Source organism: Physcomitrium patens, chromosome 5 (genome assembly GCF_059467195.1).
Source record: "Physcomitrium patens ecotype Gransden chromosome 5, ASM5946719v1, whole genome shotgun sequence".
Taxonomy (NCBI): Eukaryota; Viridiplantae; Streptophyta; class Bryopsida; order Funariales; family Funariaceae; genus Physcomitrium; species Physcomitrium patens.
Genome location: NC_143414.1, coordinates 14,758,961 through 14,780,931, shown reverse-complemented (window position 1 = coordinate 14,780,931; position 21,971 = coordinate 14,758,961). Strand labels below are relative to the sequence as shown.

The following is a 21,971-nucleotide window of genomic DNA, read 5'->3' as shown; positions in this document are numbered from 1 at the left end:
TAAAATATGATTATTGTAATTCAGTTGATAGTCTGACAGTATTAAAAGTTCATAGTCTTTTACAATAACCATAAAGAATTCAGACATATGAAATTGATGATTTCTGTGTACTTATTATAAACATGTAGAGCCCAAGAAGAAATCTAGCACCATATATAATAAAAAAAAGAATCAAACTATATATATATATATATATATATATTCGTCTCTAATTTTCATCTGATTTTTGGAAGAATATATGGTGTACACTTGCTTGCATCAATACTTTACATTTTTTTTTTTTTTTTTTCTATCTTTCTTTCTTTCTTAAACATCTCAATCAGTAATGGTCTTATTGTGCACTATTACATTTCACAATTTGAGACATAATTTTTTAACTGTTGCATTTTATTAGCTAATTTATTTTCTTAAATGTAAGCAGCACATATTTAATAATTGACTAACCTTCTAGTTTTTAAATGTATTTTTATCAGGATGATAGCACAATAATTAAGCATGTACATGAAAAAATTATTATTATTATTATCAATTAATTAAAGACATGCTTTTTAACTGTATGAACTTCTAAATTTAATGCATATTCATTTAAATATAAATGGCTATAGTTGATGTTGGAAATTGAACTTGAATAGGTGTTAAGAAATAAAATCGTATATTTATTGGATATGTCACATTAATAAATTGATGGAGATGAAAAAAATGTCACATTTTTATTGTATACATATAATAATAAATATTATCAACCAATCAATCAATACCAAAATATAATTTTATCATGATATATATAGGAAATTGTTAAATTGACCCAGGGGCATTTACTAAATTGACTCATTCATCATCATGGATTGATGATCCAACCATTTTTTCATTGGTTTTTGACCAATATGGATTTGGGAGTAAAGAATTTTTTGATGATGGTTAGAATGGGTGGGTTAATTTTGTAAATGCTTGAATAAATTTAACAGTTCTCTCTATTTCTCTATATATATATATATATATATATATATATGTGTGTGTGTGTGTGTGTGTGTGTGTCACATCAAATAAATGATACTTTGAATATATTGATTACTTTGTTTATTACATTTTGTGCACTTTCTAATACACAAGTGTATTATAAGATGATGTAATTTTTTATTCAATCTTATTCATTTTTTTATAAACTTGCAAAAATAACTGTAATATGATGCTCAATGTATTGTTATCGTTATTCTCATAAGAGCTTAGAATTGTATTCAACATGAGAAAGTTCATTTACAAAGTTTTTACAATCTTTTTCCGTTTCTTTTATTGGCTTATAAAAACATATATATTTTTTTACTAAGATAATTTTAAAATGTGTTGTGAAGTGTGATTGTACATTTTACAAAGTCACATATTAACAAAAATTAAAAGAACATACAAAGCACTCATAGACTTTTTTTCAACATATACTAAAGTTCATTATTTCAAGATACTATAATAAAAACTATCAAAAACATTAAAAAAAATAAATATTCTATGAATATTAGTTTGTGATTCTTTGTTTCATTGTTTGCATCTTGATTCATTATCACAATTCTACATTATTAAGTTCCACACGTTGATAAAACTATCAACCCCATTATATTTGACTAGTTCAAAAAGCACAACCTTTTTTCAAATGTACTTTTTCCAGTGTATGACTGAAAAGTTTGAAAAACGTGCATGTTCCACGAAAGCGTGCTGACGTGGAAAAGTCCAGAAGGAACGCACATGACAAACAATAGGTCGTGCTTGAAACAGAGCCCAAATGGATGAATACATTAATGGCCCGAAGTTTACATCCATACACATAATTCATCCATTCATCCATCGAAGAGGATGGTTTCAGCCAAGCGGGAAAGCACGGAGTCGCCATTTGAAGTGAGCTCGCTCTGGATTCATGAAGAAGAAGACGACGAAGAAGAAGCAGAGCTCTTGGCTATGGCGATCGCCTCTCTGCCACTGGTTCATCTTTGCGTTCCAATGGTTCATGCCCCGCTTTCGTTACGCGACTCCAACCTTGCCGTCGTCATCGTTGCATTAATTATTATTTTTGATTTTTTTTCACACAGCTGCGCTGCCATACTTCACAATTTCTTTGTCTGCTAACACTGGTCTCGCTCCTTGCTCTACTAATTTTATCTCAGAAACACGAGGCTGGTCCTTGGTGCACGTTAGTTTGGTACTTAGGATTGTTGTTCGTTGTGGAGGTGGCCTGAAATGAGTTCAGAATGGAGGTTTGATTGTTTGAAATGGACATCATCGGCATTGTTGTCTTCAAGGTTGTGGAGAGGGGAGACTTAGCTATCATTTCACAAGTGGTAAGAAAGAGGATAAAGAGCTTGAAGTTGCGGACGAGAATCTGCTATTCTGTATGTATCAGGTGCGCAGTTTATGGAATCTAGATTTGAGCGTCCTTGCTTCTCTCGTTAGTCCCTGGTTGTGATTTAGATGGTTGTACGCAGTACTAGTTTCTATGTGAAGCTGATTTTGCTCGGCAAGCCTTGCGAGCATTGGCTGTTGAAGAAGTCGCGTTACTTTAGCTTGCGGTAAATTATGTTAAATTGGGGTGGTTTTTATAATGGGTGTACATGGTCTCGACTCTCTGATCTTCTATTCATGGGAATTCGGCAGTTTTGTGAGGGAGAAATCGAGGATGTCACGAATTCTCTGCGAATGAGAAAGCAACAGAGAGGGAGGGTGGGCTTGGTTTTAGCTTTGTTGTTACAGAGGAAACTCAAGTTGAATATATATGAAGACTAAAACATCTCATCAGTTAATCATCTTCAAAGTTGCGGCGAGGACAACAGATGCTCAATGTCTGCTCAGCATTGATCTCGATCACCTGATTTTGGTTGCGGTTCACAAGTTTTTGAAAATGAGAAGGTAGATTGGAAGCAGTAGCTAGTTCATCTGAATGGAGAGAGGTTATGCAACACTGTTATCGTCTTTTCGTGTTTATTTCGCTTAAGATGTGGGTGCTGTGCATGAAACCGAAATTCCTTCAAGTGCTCAATATCATAAGATTGTGGAGCAATCTCAGCATACTTTGGGATTCTAGTATTTTTATGCCAGTAATGGATGCTTTACAGGATTTTCATGACCAGCAAGATTACCAGGGGAGACTTCATTTACCTGTTTTAAGCATGTTCAAGTTTTCGCATGCATTTCCAGTGATTCTTACTGAATCGGAGGTTGTTTTCGCTGAAGTTTCTCCACTTTGAGACGGCAGGTAAGATGCAGCTGCTATAACAATCCAACCATGCCTATTATGGACAAGAGCGACGGTCCGCATCAGCAGGTTGGGGATCTAGAGAAAATGTAGCTCTCATCAATGATCACCAATATACTTAAAGCTACTGGAGTCACATCAAAGATTTGAACTTTATGCACTCTGAATCCTTCTCTTCAGAACCGGCAATCTTCATTTAGAAAAGCACTACAGTCCGCGTGATTATGAAACATAACCGAAGAGTATGTCGTTGCAAATCCGTCTCCTGGAGATGCTCCTCGCAAAGAGCTTCAGGAAGTTCGCTCAATCTTCCACTAAGCTGGATAATTATTCTGCGATATTTCTTAAGACCGTCTGTTTTACCCTGTATCGCCCTCTAAACCTGGTTTTGAATCGAGGTTGGTACAATTGGCTTTCAGTTTTAAACAGTCAGGGTTGAGGTAAGTGAGACCACTTTGCTCGATTGTTGAATTGCACTAACAAGCTTGAGTATTGAAGATTTGCTGCACTTTGATCACATCATCTCAGGTGAATGTATGCTTTAACGTTTTCTTGTTACATAAACATCAGATAAGTGTCATTCCTTCTTTTAATTGATTTACTCCGTCTTGTAGATGACGGCTAAAGCTCAAGTGCGCTGGGGCCTTCTTTGAGGTACCGAAGTCTGTGCAGCCGTATGTATGGTCAAAATATAGCCAGCCCCTTGCGAGCCCCCAGTTTGCGAAGCTAGTCCAATGATGGGTGAGGATGTTATATCTTCCTCTGCATCTCTATATCAGGATTTTGGAAGACGTCCTTTCTCTCTGAGATGCAATTAATACTATCCCCTGGACTGCGTAGATGCTGTCACCTGTGAGAGTACTGCAGTTCTTGAAAGTCACATTATTCTGTTTCAGGTGAGTAGTCCCACCTTTTCCGTGCTGAAAAGCTTCAGACCATCGTAATGCTTCAAAACACTTCAAGAGAACTGTTGCCGCAACCCAGTCACACAATGTACATGGTTTGGTAGTAAAGAACTTTCATGTGGTTAGAGTCCCTCTCTCCTGATTTAAGATGTTGACGTCGCTTTGCATCAATCAATCAGATCCTTTCCAACTTGCTCCAGCAAAGGAGTTCATCATAACTACGATTTGAAACTCGAAAGAAGCTTGCATTCATCACTGAGCTTTCTGACCATGGATGTGTGAGTTTATTCCATTCTCTTGTTTTAGACGTTCTTATTTTTATGAATGCAGAAATGAATTAGGGTGAACTAGAAAGGGCTTGCTGACGTGTCCCTTGTCAACTCCTGCACCACGCAGGATGTAGCAGACATTCCTGACTACTGGGACCAGAACCTTACAAAATCTCATGCCCAAGAAACTGTCTGACAACATGGCGGTGACGGAACGGCCCTGTTAGAAGCTTTCAGCAGCTCGGCATTTTTACAGTTGTTACGATTGCAGTCCGTTGCTTCTGGCCTCCGCTCCTGACTCTGAAGCAGAAGGGTGATCGTTCGTAATAAGTGGCTCGATCTAAGTTTGCAATGACCAGACTTGAAAAAACCTTCTCATTTTGATTTCACGCCATTGTTGTGTTCGAACGACTTCTTGATCACTGTAGTAAGGAAACCTTCCATTTTTTTCAATTCTCTTGAAAATGTATCATTAAGTAACACACTTTTTGGTTAGTTGGCCCTTTGCAGTCACATATCTGCAGTATGACCATCCAAAATTTTCCTTACTTCCTAAATCCCTCAACAAAACGCATTGATCACGTCCAGTCAGGACCTGCAACAGGAACATGTCTCTGATCTGATGCAACAGTGCCGATTTTACTTTTCTTCGCAGTTTCCTGCGGAGGAATACAAGCTTAGTACTTGGTTGAGTGTCCAACCCCCCATTCCTTTTTGACCTTGGCCGAGATCATCTCGAATATTGCCACTTTTGAAATTTAGTAATAATTTTTTCACGAACAGTATACAAATGGAACCGGGTTCTGTTATTGCAGTTTAATGGGGTCACGAAGATTACAGTGTCTGCAGGTACTGCATACCTCCTTTTCCGCTTACCCCAAGAAAGCGATCATCCACTTTGTACTCACCCCACTAAACCATGTTTTTTCTGGACTTCCATCGACTCAGATAGACGAATCGATGCGCTGGAATTGAGACGAAGTGCAATTCCACCGTCCTGACCCCCCCCCCCCATAATCACTGCACGGAAGTGGTAGGGTTGCCCGAACGACATGATTCGTATGCGAAACAATTGAAACGTTGTCCCTGGGCTTCGGACATGGCAAAAGATGGTGTGGGCCTTCGACATTGGCGGTGCCTCAAGGGAATAACAAGCGCCATTTACGCGATTCCCATTGCCTTCGTGGTGTGGCTCCAGCAATGACAAGGGGCCGGCCGAAATAATGAGATGGGGCTCCGAACATCGATGCAATAATAATCCCCCTCTCTCTCCCCACCTCGACGATGGAGAGCTTCGCTTGATCGACGAGGGGCAATGAATCACAAAGCTCTCCAGCAAAGCGGCTGCCCCGTCGCGGTCATGATGCTGTAGTGCGCCCACCACCGCCGGTTGGAGAATGTCAGACAGAGAAAGTGAGAGGAGGATTTTCCATCAGTTTGCGGCAGAGGATTTTTCCAGCCCCATGTGAGCTGTGCGAGGGCCAGCCTGCCTGCCTCGCAGGCCTCCTCTCCCCATCCCTGCCATAGCCACATGCTGCTGCTCCTTCTTGTCCTTTCCCCTTGAAACCCTAATTTGCTCGCTGCCCTTCCCCTCCGGTTCTGTCCCGCCCTCTTTCGGGAACGTCTTGCGTTTGGGAACCGATGTGTTTTGTTTGCGGGAACAATTTACTCCAGGATATAAATAAGGAATTGTTAAATTGATCCAGGCATTTATTAAGTTGCTCCACCCATCATCAATCAATGTTTGAGGATTCAACCATTTTTTCATTGGTTTTTGACTGATGCGGATCCGGTGGTGGGACATATATTTATGATGGTTAGGATGGGTGGGTTCATATAGTAAATGCTTGGGTCAATTCCACAATTCTCAATAAATATAGGAATTAAAGGTGTGAAGAAAATGGTTTTGCTTGGAATTACAGTTATTTAATAACACCCTTGGCATATAAAAGTGGAGTAAGTAGAAGATTTTTGTGTGTGTTTTTTTATCATTTTCTTTACTTTTATTACATGTTGATTGTTTTTTTGGTCAATGATAGAATTTGATGAATTTATTATTTTTGACAGTATGGTGGTGGTGTAAACTAAAACTGATGTGATTAAACTTAGGTTTATTTGGATTATAATGAGTTTACTGTTGTTGAGTAACACTTGCAATGTCAAGTGTAAACATTAAAAAAAATATTGACATTCACGATTTGTATTTGAGAAAAATGAGTGTCAAATACACACACACATACACACACACACACACACACACACATATATATATATATATATATAGATATAAACGAATGAAATTTTAAATTCACCCAACTTTCTCCACTTTGCTCCTCATGCACTTCACACAACTTTGCACTCCGTCATTGATCTCTCAATTTTACACTTGGTGATGTGTTGATTTTGCAATGAGATGAGAGGATGAGAGTGAGAAGTGGAGAATGGAACTCTTGGGAAGGGTTGTAATAAAGCAACTTGAAGGAAAAACAAGCAAGATTGATAATTTTACATTAGAGAGAGGTTGGTGAATTGTGAAGAAAGATCATCAAAAAAGGTTTGGTGAGAAGAGAAGTTTTTGAGGATGTCAAATGTTGGAAATGATTAAAATTTATTTTGATAAATACAATAATTATATTTTACCAAAAACAGATCCATTTAAGATATAGGTGGGTTAATTCAAAAATCCTCTGAAAGAATCTATTTAGTGTGTTGTGTTTTCATAAATATGTTTCAACTAGCATACATGTTTTCAAATTTTTCTGAAAAAATAACGAAGTATAAATTTATTTTAGTAGTAAAGTCATCGAAATAATGAAATAATGAAATAAATTATTATAAAAGTATATTTTTATTATATCTTGTTGTTTGAAAATGACATAATATTTGAACATCAACTTTTGAATGCACATAATTTGACCTAAATGTTAAAAAAGACATTATTGAATGACATGATATTATAAATACAACATCCATGTTTACCATTATATATATATATATATATATATGAATAGACTTAGTTTGAAAATGGTGTATACTAAATTTATATTTTATTGTGGTTAATTATGAACTATTCTATTTGTAGTTATGTTATTGCATAAAACATCTACTAATATGAGTGCAGCATTGTAGTACTAATCATCTATACTACAACTATGGCTACATTGTGCTTTCATAAAGATAATAAAAAAGAAGAAGATGTTCATCATATTAGTTTAATAAGCAAAAGAATACTTTTTTCACTTTATTTGCAAGTTGAATGAATTATTATGTGAAATCTCTGCACATGAGAGAAGTTTGAAGACAATTCATAAATTTATTTTAAAAACATAATACATGCAGTTACATATTTTTCATAACTTTGATTATAACAACAGAACTTCAAAATTCTACACGTCTTTTTAAGTTGAAAATTTTAATTAATCCAATTTGTTAATGTAGAACGAACTATGTATACATACAAACATAAATTGTATAGACATAATTCGTTTATTTAGATTTTTTTTTAATTAACATTGTTTTAAACTATAATATTTAGCAATTCATCATACATTGAAGATTTGTATAGTTTAAATTATGTATGTATACCTATTACCATATTCTTGGCATTATGCTTGTTTTTTATTTATTATTTTTGGAATGGATAATAACAGTGATGTGCGCACACTCATTTTGAATATTCGAAGCAAAACCTTGCATTATTTTTTTGACATACATGTAATTTTAAAGGCAATAGTTCAGATCCACCCGTGCAATTATGTGTGGGGTTGGTCACACCCAGATGCTTAAGATGATTATGCCTTCATAAAAGTGGTTCTCTAGGTCTCATAAAGTCCCTACAAGCTTTACAATGAACGCTTTAGAAAGGAGAATACGACGCCGACTTCGGTTTTGCTGGACTTGGAGGTTAATCGCAGGATGTGTCCTTAGTCGAGAAGGCGCGGGACGTGAGTGAGCTCTGAAGATAAGCTTCCAATTTGCCACTGCAAGTGTAACCTGCTCCATCGGGCGCGAGTCCGTAGGGATCATGAACACCTCATTTCACTTGGCGTTAGTGCACTCTAGCGGCATTGAAGCAATCCATGCCCTCAGAATGAGTCGCGGGGGGCAGTGAACGAACTAGTTAAGAAATCCAGTAATGACGGCACCACATCGGCAGATCCAGATCCATTGCAGATTATCCTCTTCAGCCGGACCGAATAAACCATGCCTAAATAACCACCGGAATGTGTCCTGTGCGGGACTGATTGTTTTCCAAAGAAACACTAACTAATTATATCCAGACAGTGGGATGTATGCGGGTATCCGTGAAGCCAGATATGAGATCTCTGATAAACCTGAGGAAGATGTCTTACATGGCGGCACGGGAAACACGAAGAAAAGCCGAGGAGAAGGTATTGAAAGCTGAGCATAGCCATTGGCTGGTGAGGAAAGGGCATGCAACAACTCATCGAAAGCGGAGTAAACTTTGAAATCCCGTAGGCTTCATGCGATGTTCTAAATTCTTAGCCTCGACGACGATTTCAAGGTCTGATTCGAAGCTTCCGAGCGGGGCTCCGGAACTGTCACTTCAGTCGACTTTGAAATGTGAAGCGACTTTGCTCACTTGTGACACAGCAATTCAACTCCACAATATAAAAAAATCGCGAAACAAAAAAAAAAAAAAAAAAAATCTACTTTACTCGTCGATGTTCCACTCGAAGACAAACAGCTTTAAAGCGTTTACCTGTGGTAGAGATAGATTTCGGCGAAGGAATTCAAATCCAGCAACCCTCCCACTCGTACCGCAGACCTTGAGTTTGAACGGTTCTGTTGCTGTTTGCGGTGAGTTCAAAACTCGACTGACCTCTCTGAAACCAAAAGTTTACCTTGAGCTGCCCGAGAATCTCCGAACGTTCGATATAAGATCCAACGGTCTCAAGAAATTCTCCCTCGAGGAACACCTATGCCCAGGGGCAGGGGGTTCCTTTATCTTTCTCCCTCTGCCGCAATCCATTTCATTGTGCTTGCAGGACTGTCATCCCTCCCCTTGTTGCCAGTGGTATCCGGAGGTTCCCGCGACACCTTCTGGTGCCGGAACTAAGGTCTGTTGTTCCTTTCGTGAGGTAGAGCACACTGAAGATGAGGGAAATCTTGCACATTCAGGGAGGACAGTGCGGTAACCAGATCGGAGCTAAGTTCTGGGAGGTTGTGTGCGAGGAACATGGGATCGACCCTACCGGGACATACCAGGGTCTGTCCGACTTGCAGTTGGAGCGCATCAATGTGTATTACAATGAGGCCAGCGGCGGCCGTTACGTGCCGCGCGCAGTGTTGATGGATTTGGAGCCTGGAACCATGGACAGCGTTCGGTCTGGTCCTTACGGACAGATTTTCCGCCCGGATAACTTTGTGTTTGGCCAGACTGGTGCGGGTAACAACTGGGCGAAGGGACATTACACCGAGGGAGCTGAGTTGATTGACTCTGTTCTGGATGTGGTGCGGAAGGAGGCTGAGAGCTGCGACTGTTTGCAAGGTTTGTAATCTCGTGATCCATCTGTGGATCACTGTGTTTTCTTATTCACATTTTCTTGGTGAATATTATCACACATCTTCTTGCACGATGCTTGTTACGAGATGGTTAATAATCTATGCGTGATTGTGCAGGTTTCCAGGTCTGCCACTCTTTGGGAGGAGGGACTGGATCGGGAATGGGAACGCTCCTAATCTCAAAAATCCGTGAGGAGTACCCCGACAGAATGATGCTGACATTTTCAGTGTTCCCGTCGCCTAAGGTGTCTGACACTGTGGTGGAACCTTACAATGCTACTCTTTCCGTTCATCAGTTGGTGGAGAACGCCGACGAGTGCATGGTGTTAGATAACGAGGCTCTCTATGATATTTGTTTCCGGACTTTGAAATTGATCACTCCTTCGTGTAAGTGGTATTTTCTACATTTGTTCATTGTAATGAATCAATTCCCCATTCATTTATTTTTCACTTTCTACTCCAGTCCTTTATTGATGGTAATGGCTGTGTTCGGATTAGACTCCCCGTAGCCTTTGTGTCCTCACACTCGTATGAAATTTTATTTCTGCAGTCGGTGACCTGAATCACCTGATCTCCGCGACGATGAGCGGTATTACTTGCTGTCTGCGTTTTCCCGGCCAGCTGAACTCTGACCTGCGGAAATTGGCGGTGAACCTGATTCCCTTCCCGCGACTTCACTTTTTCATGGTTGGTTTCGCACCCCTGACATCTAGGGGATCCCAGCAGTACAGGTCGCTGACAGTTCCTGAGCTGACCCAGCAAATGTGGGACGCGAAGAACATGATGTGTGCTGCCGATCCCCGGCATGGAAGGTACTTGACCGCGTCGGCGATGTTCCGAGGCAAGATGTCGACGAAGGAGGTTGATGAGCAGATGATAAACGTGCAGAACAAGAACTCGTCGTACTTCGTCGAATGGATCCCCAACAACGTGAAGTCAAGCGTGTGCGACATTCCTCCGACGGGTCTGAAGATGTCTTCGACCTTCATTGGTAACTCTACTTCAATCCAGGAGATGTTCAGGCGAGTGAGCGAGCAGTTCACCGCTATGTTCAGGAGGAAGGCTTTCTTGCACTGGTATACCGGCGAGGGTATGGACGAGATGGAGTTCACGGAGGCGGAGAGCAACATGAACGACTTGGTGTCCGAATACCAGCAGTATCAAGATGCGAGTGCAGAAGAGGAGGGTGAATACGAGGAGGATTTAGAAGAGGCTTAAATGCGACCCGAAGGATGAGTACACGCGTTTTGGTTTTACGTTACTGACTTTTAGCTCCTCCATTCACACTGCAGGCCCTGGTTTACTGTTGAAAGCACGGTTATACCCTCCGTAAACTGAACATTCTGTTTCAGCGCGTCGTGTCTTAGTTGTCCTTTGGTTCACTTTTTAGTTTGGAAGCAAGTCGTTGTATAGATGATACTTAGCACATATAGTTGCTGTCGATTTGTTTTAAGTTCAGCATTCCGCTGCCTGAATTTCAGTAAATACCTTGTCCAACTTCGATGCAATATAAGTTGGCTTCAGTATCCAGTCTTGCCTTACTCCTTCATTGCAATCTTGGTGGCGGTCTGGTGCGCCTCGTCCACTTTCACGATGTACCTCGTCAGCTTGTTTGAACACTTCCTTTCTCCTACTGAGTATGGCGTTGGCCTCTTTTTCCAAGCTCTGTTGATGTAGGTCCTACCTTGTCAAAACATCACCCACAGAGATTTGACGACAATCGTAATTCTAATCCGATTGTATGGGGTTCCTGTCATAGTCAATATATTAACGCCCATCCTCTCACTTACCAACGTCTGTTACCAACTGGACAATAATGCATTCACAACCAAAGTGCAATTTTTGTATGAGTTGGAAATATCGAAACAGTTAGTGCCAGTAATTCACGCAAATAGTTGTGTCATGGAAACTTTTTTTTAACTTTCTGTTGTCCAATCATCGTGCTGAAACATTTAGAAATGTGGCAGACAGTTGCATTTGATGTATCAACTGCTGTGGTAGTAACACTTGTTGAAACTGTAAGATAGACATGCCAACTTTCTGGTGCTATGTGCTAATTGTTTATATCTTCCTGAAGAATGGTACAATTCAAATGAAAGTGGGTGGGAGAATTGATATCATTGATAGTGGAATAGGTTATTGCAATCAGTGAGTCCTTTTTTCAGGGTAGCTAATATTCCTTACTGATTATCCATTGACCACCAGTGTGGCTTGTGGAATGCGTGAAGTTAATTTAATTCTTGTTGCAGGATGGATCTTAATATCACACAAAAGTGACTTCAAAGTGCTCTACAGAATTGAATTGGTGCACAAAGATGTTCAATTTTAGAGTCAGAAGACATATCCAAGAAGAATGTTCTTGTAGAAAAAAACATGGAAAACATTGTATCTGATGTCACTGGTAAAGAATAGAGACATCATGGGTGTTACTGTGACTGAAAAACTGAAAAAGATAATTCAGACAAAATAATTAAAAAATAATAATAATCAAAGATCCATTATTGATTGTTGAGAAGTGTAAGGTAAATTATTTAAAGAAGAAACATTCAACAATGATTTAGACATTTCAATTAGAAGAGGTGCCCCTTTATTGAAATAAGAGACTAGGAGAGGTTTTGATGTGGCAAGATCATGAAAGATTTGTACTTTGTGGTTGTTGAGACTTTTGATATGTAGGTGAAAATGTAAAATACTGTACAAAAGTTTTAAATACTTACTAAAATTTAACAATAAGTTATTTATACAATTATTTAAAATAAGTGTGTATATTTTGTTGTAATACAACTTCTAATTAGCATGACTTTGTTCCTATCTAAATAAATATATATAGATTTAAAGAGAAAAAAAAACTATATCTTTGGTAATTTTAAAATTACAATACATAACAAATAAATTAGTTGGAAGAAATAAATGATCAAATCATATGTTTAAAGAGATATATCTATATATCTATCTATCTATCTATCTATATATATATATAGATAGAAAAATAGTCAATTGTGTATTATCTATTATATGCATTTTTTACACATTAATTGAAATTACAAAAAATACCAAAGAAAAAAAATATTGTAGGAGGAAATTATAGATTGTAAAAAATATAATAAAATCTAAAAAAAACTTATATGTTGTTGATAATAAAATATAGAAGTTGATACTTATTATTAAGAGTTGTACCCCCTTATCCCCCATTCTTGTTTCTAGCATACATCCTTTGTTTTAATCCCTCCATCTCCTCCTACCATTCTTAACCCTCAGCGGTCATTCCCATTCCCATCCCGCGTCCTCCATCACAACCCCCTTGTTTCCATTCTCATCTTCTATTCTGACTTATCTCTCTCCTGTTTCCATCTTTTATCCCAAAATACCTTTGTCATTTCTTACATTGTGAACCATTGTTCTTTGGTTTGTTTATCATAAGAGGCAACCCCACCCCCCCCCCCTCTCCCTGACCCAATGGCTTGCACTTTTATCTTTAATGCAATTTTTATTCCAGTTTTTATCTTCAATACGCTTCTCTTTTGGCCTTCTTTGTACCTTGTAATACTTTCATGTTTTTTTGAGATTTATTTAATATTTATTTAAAAATATAATTTAATTCTTTTGGATGCATGTTTTATTGAAAAAATTATTAAATCTATTATCTATGTATTTCCTAATGGCAAATGTGTATACAAACAAAAGTATATGCATTTAATAATTTAAGAATCTATATGCTGGTATTTATATACATTTAAATGTTTTATAACAAAAGGGGAAATATATATATATATATATATATATATATATATAAAATACAAAATCCAAAATGAAAAAAAGAAAAGTAACAATGATTGTAGTTGAGCCAATCCAAAACAACCATTTGTAGTTAAGAAGAAGGTGTTAAGAATTTTTAAAGGGATAGACCTAATAATATTTTAGTGGAATCTAGCACATCAAAGAGAAGAAGTATATGGAAAGTAATCCAACAATAAAAGTTAAATTTCTTCTTAAAAAAGAATGTTCTCAATAGTATGGTCATTTACATCCATGTTGGTTGATGCATATATAATCAATCAAAGTTACATTTATTCAAGAACATATAAGTCAATATTCACAATATCATCTGAAAATATATGATTGTAACAAAGAATAAATACACATATGGCATTGTAAACTTATAAAGGATTTGATATTTTAAAGAATTGTATTTACACTTGTTGACAAAAATCACCTTCACATAGTACTAAAATATTAAACACTTGTTGTTGTATTGCTAAAGATGCCAAAGATGTTATTTAAGATTAGTATTATTATTGTTATTTTATCTCAACTTTAAAACGCATTCACATCTTGTGTTTTTTCTAATAGAACACTAAGAATTAAATCTCTATGTTACATAAATATCACAATGATTCTATTTTATTACTATACACAAATGGGAACAAGAGATGAGGGAGTTGGGACAAGGGACAAGGGGTAGGAAATACAATAATGGTTTTGATGGGTGGGTTGATTTAACCAATGCTAGGATCAATTTAACATTCTCCTATCCATATATCTATATATATATATTTCCCAAAAATATTGACATCTTTAATCATGAAGTCAATTTTTTTTTAGCAATTTAGAGCCTTATGGAGACTCCTCTAAAATGACATGAGTTCTTATTTCAAACATGAGGTTCAATCAATACCTATTTAAAGTTTATTTTTAGTGATATTTTTCCAAACCCAAAATACAAGAATGATTAATTGTTGATCACAAAATATTGTGAACCAATTATAAACATCGAATAACAAACATACCATCATCCTACTTGACACTCACAATCAAGTATTAAGGTTTTGAAACATACACATTACAGAATCAAGTCTCCCCTACATTAGAATTCTAATGAACTTAAGAACATAAAATTGGATAGGGTGTTTAATTGAATTCCTTGGATTGCACATATTACGTTGTACAGATTTTTGTTGTGAACACAGTTCCCAATGAAAGGAACTTGCCGTCGTCTTCCTGGGAATCGCCGCAGGATTAGGGCTTGCTTAGGCGAAACAGAGTAAGACATGGAATTTCACTTTAACTTTGTCTAAATGAGTCAATCTGTTCGCCTGCTCTTCAATCCCATATCCTCCAATGCTGTAGCAATTGCTTGCGATGGTGGTCGTCATCAGAGCATTATCTCACGCAGTCCATGTATTGCTCATTCTGCTTTTGTTGCTCCGGAGAGCAGCATAACAATGAGGTGGCTCATTGTGTTTTACGGTTGCCCTAATTTGATCGCAGGACCTGAAATGAAATAATTGTTGTTCCTAAACGCTCATTATCATCAACTATCCTTGTTATTGCCGTGGGTGTAGATATGGCTCATGACCATCGCATAATATAAGCTGCGGATGTTAAAGCAGGTTGCTGTTAACCGTGCTTCATTAGGTGCGAAAAGGCCCGGACGTGGTGGAGGACTATAGTGCACTATCTTTCATGTTATGCGTTGGATCTGCTTAGCAATGGCGCTCGCGTGGGTGCATCGTTAAAGATTGGACAAAACCACGAGTCTTGTCGATCCAAGAGCGTTTTGACTCATGAGATGCGTCCTAAATGTGGTGCAATGTTGCCAACGCTAGGATTGCCAATTCATTGAGCAATTTTCTACAGCAGCCTGCCACAACTCCTCGTTCAGAAGGTTTGACCAGAAACAAGAGAAGCGCATTTCATACATTCTTCCGATTTCATTATTTCAATTGGCCGAGAAATGAAGGAAGGTGCGTTGTCTCGTGCGACTTAAAAACTCCCGAGCTCGGCGGCGAGCTGGGCTCGATCGGTAATCTGCAAGTATTAGGCACAGAATGAGCTTAGCAGATTTCTCTGGAGGTCTTGCTTTTGTGCTGTTTTTGGTTGCTCTTATAGAAGAACGTCCTTCGTGGTTTGAAAGTTGGAGAAGCCGCAGCTCGACCTTTCCAAGCTATCTGCTTTGTCAGCGTTGATTCAAAAGCAGTGAAATTTTTTCTTTGAATTCATGTGCCTTGTATATTGGTGAATATGCCGGAATAATAACTCCATTCAATTCCCCATTTACTAGTGCTAATAATTGAATCTCTTCCACAGACATTGTTCAGGAGCAAGATGTCAACACCAAAACTGTAATAAAGCATACTTGGAAGTGAAGTTATGCAACTCGAGGGAGCTTTTATTGAGAGAAAATTACAGCAACTCTGATGTGCCAGGGCTGGGAGCCACAGAGAGCTTGGATAGTGTGAAGCACTAGAAAGTTTTTATTCCAGATGTGGTCAGCTTAAGTTGTGACACTCATTGCTGCATAAACTTATCAATTGCAGCATGCGTCCTTGATAACAGGTTGGTAATTTTACTAACCTGAAGTGCACTCCATTAATAGCTGGCACACGGGATTGATTTCTAAACGTATTGATGAATTCCACACAGATTGCGGGCAGAAATCCGCATCCAAGACAAGTTAAGCTATCTTCCATTCAGCACATCTCAAGAGAAGATAAAGAAGAATGCCACTACACAGTCCACATCCTTACTAAATGTTCTGATATGTGCCTTGGTAGTTACCGGTACTGATGTCTGCCGGCAACTGTTGGATGGGTGCCACCTCGATGGTGGTGCTTTTCGCCTTGTACCTCATCATATTAGGATTCTTTGTTGGTAATGTAGTCTGAGCTTTATCGATGTGACTCCTCACTCCCATCCATGACCCAGTGCGCCTAGGATCAACAGGTGTATGCACTCACACATCTGTGATTTGGGGTATGTCTCCACCAGGCTTTGCAATGACTGTAAGATCCTTATTGAAAGCAGACTTGAAAGCTGTCTTGGTGATTTTGACATTAGTAGCACAATGGTGAATCCCTCTGTTGCCCTGCAGAGCTCATAAATATCTCAGGATGAGATCAAAGCTTCACCAACCCTTCAACCATTAGTCAAAAGGTGACAGAAGCACTGACATCACTCAGCCGCCTAGTTGACTTTGGTAATGTGCAATGTGTTTTGTTTCAGCTTGTTCACTATATTTCAATTGTTGCTTTTGGTACGACAGAGATTCACATGCACTCTCATAATAGTATATGTGAAAACAAGTGTAGGATGTTTTTGTTTGTCCATCATGGGGGAGAAGTTGATGTCCCATTGCTCCATGACACAGTCTATCTAAAAAAGCTCAACCTGTTTGGAAACACCCAGTGCTTTACTTCATGAATAGGGCACATGATGGGAAAGGAAGGCTCATTATTGAGCCAGTCCATCCCCCCTCTTCCTGCTTAGTTACAGCCCTGGCAATGTGTGCAGCTTTACAAAATAAATAAAAGCAACTCATGACATTTCAGATGCAAACTTTGGTGTGAAATCATAGCTTTGCATTGAACATCCCTCCCAAAACATTTTGGTCTTTATTATGCAGAATCTGCTTATGTACAGTATGGAGGTAATGTAATGACTTCTATTTCAATGGGGAAGTATGGTGCAACTGACAAGTACTTTTGCAATATGGGCAAGTCTTGTAGACTATGGCCAAGTGTTGGGGAAACTCACCCTCAACAATCTAGACAAACTAGCTGACTGGCAAAGAACCACTCTGTAATTGAGATAGAGCATGGATGGCCAAGAATCTTCTAAGCTTTAAGTAGAGAAACCCCATAGTGTGGAGTCCATTTTTTTCTTCTCATAGTGGCACAATTCTGCATATTAGTTCAGCAACTAACACACAGTAACATATAGCCCATTCCTAAAGTTAATGCTTCACTGGCCCCCCAGCCTTCTGGATCTCAGGTTCTTGAATGTCATGTACTTACTCCCCACTAATCAATGCACTTTGTCAAAAAAAAAAAAAAAAAAAAAAAACGAAAGAAAGAAAGAAAGTAGGAAGGAAGAGAAGCTCAAAGAAGGAGAAGTAAAGGAATAAACAAGCACATTTCTGAATGCATGATTTGCTCAACATAAATTAAGATATAGCATCTGCACACTGTTACTCCTTATTCATAAATATCCCAGTAATCTGGCACAGGGGATGCTTTGATTCTTTAGTTCATTAACAGCATAATTCCACATGCAACAATTGACTTTGGTACATATCACATGGTCACCACCTTCATTGACATTATTTGACCAATTTCTTTCCATGAAAACAACAACAATGACATTGAGATATATCATGTTTTACAGTAATTATTTTTGTTGATATGTTAAGCAACTTGACCACTTCATTCCCTGCTGTAAGCATGAGACAAGGCAGCTGCCATTCCATGTTGTGGAGAATCAGGAAAAGGAACAATGAGTGCCTGGAACTCAGAAGCATGGGGCTTGTGTCCTGGTTCAGCTGACAGGGCTGCAGGTGTAGAACATAAGGCTGCATCCCAAGTGGATGAACAATATTTTTCTCACCTTATCTGCAACCAAGACTGGGACTATGAATGGGTTGAAATGCCTCTAGCTTGTAACGAATGCACTCACATTAGTCATTCATGTTATTTTATAATATGTTATTTAAAGAAAAATATTGAAACAATGTAGTTAAGTATGAAATTGTGGTGTTAAATAAATTCTTTCCCATTAGCTAGGATGATACTGATCTCTGCCAGTCCTACAGTCAAAAAGAGGTTGCTGTGCATGAAAGGAAAGACAACAGAGCTCCACTCTGGGATGCAGAGGTGATCACTGCCAGCAAGTTGTAGCACATTTACTCACTCAGATGGTAGCCTTTTGTAATCACATTCCAATATGGTCACACAAAATATTATTGTAAACACAAAATAATTCTAGGAACACACCTTTTTGTAACATGGTTGGATTTCTATCAGGGATTTAGGGCCTCCTTCCATGCTCAATGGGTGAGCAATATTATTCTTGGACTTTGCCTGCATCCAGTGATCTCCTCAAGGCAAAATCCACCCAATTTCAAAATTTACAATTCCATGTGTAAGGGAGTAAACCACTTGATGACCTTTCATAGGAGGTCATAAAACGATTTTGGCACTTAAAATATTACTAAAAGTATTTCTTTTAATATTAGATTCTAGAGTTCCATTTCCTAATTCAAAAATATTGGGCATAAAATTAGGAAAAGTTAGAGGACTTAGGGCTTCTACTTAGACTACTCTTATCACAAATAATCAAAATAGTATAACTACAATCACTCTCTTAAAAGATTTCTATAATGTTTTAAAATCTTACAGACATCTATATCACAATTTATAGATACTTAGAAACCTTTAGATTTTTTCAATATTTTTTGAAAGATTTTTGTAATGTTTTTTTAAATCCTTTGTCATGGAGGAACTCCTACAAAAGTTTCTTTAGACTCCTGATATATTATAAAGATTTTAAACCTCTCCTAAAATCTTCCACAAGACCTAAATGCTATATTATTAATAAAAAAAATACCAAGATGTATATCTTAGTCTTTCCAATATAAAGTTTGGAGAAATTTAAATATTGTTAGGTGTTCAATCTAGAATCTTTTTATCCTTTGCCAATCTATCATCAATAATTTGGTAAGATGACTATTGTTTTACAAAAATTTATGTATTTTTTATAAAAAAATTAAAACTAGTAGATCCTCTAACTTCTTAGAAAATACTATTATATCTTAAAGATTTTTGATTGCCAACATTTAAATTAATATTTGTCTTACAATACTAGTTTCTTTCATTTTTTAATTTATTTTTTAATTTTAATTATTCATCTTATCAATAATATTAAATTTTACCAATATATATTCTACTTAATAGAATAGATATAGGTAGAATTAAATTGGATATATAATATATTCTTTAAGAAATATCAAGAAAGCTCTTTAGACATAGATTAAAGTTATAGGTGCATCATATTAGTATAAGAATTTCTTTGATTTTTTTTTTTTTTTTTTATTATTATTTCTATAAGAATTAAATAAAAATATTATTAACTTAAACACTTATTTAGTATGTCTTTTGATCTATAAAAATATTCTACATGACTTCTTGCTAACTATAATATATATATATATATATATAGATGTAATATTAAAATCATATATACAAACTCATTATTTTCTTTATTATATTTAAGTCTTTGCTCTGGGTTTAGTTTATTTTTATTTTTTTTTCTTTATATTAAAAAATATTTTAATATCTCTTAACTTTACAATATGACTATTTTGGTGTTTTTTCTTCTTTCTTACAAATACATTTCTATATTATCCATTTAAAAGAATATTTAGATTTTAGTTATTAAAATTATAGAAATCTCTTATATTACATATATACATACATACATACATGTGTATCTCAAGATTTACTTGCAATATCATCAGTTTCTTTTCTAGAAATAATAAATTTAATGGCTCCAATGCTTATCTTTGTAGAAGTGTAATTGTACATAGATGTTATTTTAGACCTTTGAAAAAGAAACTTTCTATTTATTTATTTACTAATTTTTTTGATTTTTATTTTGATTTATTATAATTAAAATAAAAGTGTATTCAATGTAGAAAACAAGTCCATAGGTAAGAGCAACAAAGAGTCGAAAGAAATAAAATTAAGAGTAATATTGTGAAAAAAAAATCTTTAAATAATAAAATTTTAAAAGTTATTATATATATATATATATATATATATATATATATATAAAATAAATAATATATAATCTAAAATATTTTTTTAATATTTTTATCTTAATTTTAAGTAAGAAAAAATTTACATCAAATCTAAATATTTAATGGACTAATTCATTTAACTAAGTTCTTTTAGACATTCTTTTCTATTTTATTTTTTGGTTTCATCTTTTCTAAATATTTAACATTTTATATTATTCATCTATTTTTTCATATTATAAATCTCTTAATTTTATTAGTAATAGTATTTTTTTATAATTCAGATAATAAATCAATAAATTCTTAGTATTGAATTACCTAAGTTTTATAAAGAGGTAATGTATCACTTAGTTAATAATTTTTTTTGTTATAAGTTTTAAGAAATAAATATGATTTTTTATAATATTTCTATTCTATTAATCCTTGATTGCATTCAAATCAATTTTTTTATTTATTTTTAATCTATGACCACACTACTTATTCTTATTAAACTTACAAATATCTTAAAAATAATTTAATTATGCTTCCATTAATGTATTAATTATAATATTATCTAAAGTAATCATAATATATTATTAGTCAATTAAAGCCTAAAAACCAAAAACATGCAAAAACCTTAATAATATAAATTTTATGTCTTTATTTTTTTGTTTTTTTGTTTTTTTTTTAATCAATGGAAAGAATATCAAGTTTGAATAGTAGATATTAAGGATATAAAGTAGTATAAAATTCTAAAAATGACAATCACTCTTATACCATCAAAAGAAAGAAAGTAAATAAATAAAAGATAGAAATAGAATTAAAACTAGAATGACTACAGGCAATGAAAAAAGACCAAGAATCCTTGAATCATAATAAAACATAAGATAGACAATGACAAGAATGAAGAAGGCCTCACTCTTACCTCCATATGTACTATCTATTAAAAATCTACATGGCAATGTCATATGAGCGATAAGATATGCGTCCAACTTGCAAAGCATGCATCTAATTTGTAGGATAAGTTTTTTTATGTATACACCATATATCCAACTTGTAATACAAGAGGGTAAATGTACAATAAGTGGCTAAGTTTTTGGCCAATTCGTCAACCTATTAGTCACTTATAAACATGTATAGAGTCTATAAAGTTTTTGGAAAGCTTCTTAAGAAAATATCAACAATTTAATCTACTTCTATTTACTTCTACCTATTTCTACTTATTCAAGTAAATATACTAGTGAATATGACTATCTATCACAATATAAGTGTTACATTGCAATATTCAAGAAGAAGAAAGAATACAATACTTCTATTTTTTGTTTAAATTTGTAGTAGAATCTATTATAGACATCTATCTAGAAAGAATTCTAAAAATTTCTTAAAGATTTTCAAGGTTTCTTTACATTAAAATTACTAAAAAAAAATTGTAAGATGACTTGAAGACAAAGCCTTTTACAAGAATCTATATGGAAGCTTCTTAGTTC

The 21,971-nt window shown here is 35.9% G+C and overlaps 1 protein-coding gene and 2 long non-coding RNA genes across 6 annotated transcripts; all 3 read left to right on the top strand.

Moving 5' to 3' along the window:
- The first annotated feature begins 1,888 nt into the window (after nt 1-1,888).
- Nucleotides 1,889-4,904, top strand: LOC149989301 (uncharacterized). 3 transcript variants are annotated; one of them, XR_016503081.1, is made up of 7 exons: nt 1,889-2,386; nt 2,638-2,889; nt 3,096-3,675; nt 3,850-3,976; nt 4,076-4,131; nt 4,320-4,418; nt 4,537-4,904. It is a non-coding gene; the product is annotated as an uncharacterized LOC149989301 (long non-coding RNA). The 3 variants fall into 3 exon arrangements; XR_016503079.1 differs by having other exon boundaries at nt 3,096-4,131; nt 4,320-4,416; nt 4,537-4,862; XR_016503080.1 differs by lacking the exons at nt 1,889-2,386; nt 2,638-2,889; nt 3,096-3,675 and having other exon boundaries at nt 3,848-3,976; nt 4,320-4,416; nt 4,537-4,803.
- Nucleotides 4,905-9,418: 4,514 nt separating this feature from the next.
- Nucleotides 9,419-11,461, top strand: LOC112282495 (tubulin beta chain). The gene is made up of 3 exons (XM_024520132.3): nt 9,419-9,921; nt 10,053-10,322; nt 10,486-11,461. Exons 1-3 carry the CDS (start codon nt 9,528-9,530, stop codon nt 11,151-11,153), a joined length of 1,332 nt encoding a protein of 443 aa, XP_024375900.1. The 5' UTR covers nt 9,419-9,527; the 3' UTR covers nt 11,154-11,461.
- Nucleotides 11,462-14,744: 3,283 nt separating this feature from the next.
- LOC112282496 (uncharacterized) lies at nt 14,745-17,794 on the top strand. Of its 2 annotated transcripts, XR_012217506.2 has the most exons (3): nt 14,962-15,679; nt 16,023-16,271; nt 16,359-17,794. It is a non-coding gene; the product is annotated as an uncharacterized LOC112282496 (long non-coding RNA). The 2 variants fall into 2 exon arrangements; XR_002969913.3 differs by having other exon boundaries at nt 14,745-15,679; nt 16,023-17,794.
- The last annotated feature ends 4,177 nt before the right edge of the window (nt 17,795-21,971 follow it).

Bases quoted from the DNA above. Each gene is read 5' to 3' on its own strand.
- LOC112282495 (XM_024520132.3), top strand. From the start codon at position 9,528: ATGAGGGAAATCTTGCACATTCAGGGAGGACAGTGCGGTAACCAGATC. The intron at 9,922-10,052 runs GTTTGTAATCTC...GTGATTGTGCAG, and splicing joins GAGCTGCGACTGTTTGCAAG to GTTTCCAGGTCTGCCACTCT. The intron at 10,323-10,485 runs GTAAGTGGTATT...TTATTTCTGCAG, and splicing joins GAAATTGATCACTCCTTCGT to TCGGTGACCTGAATCACCTG.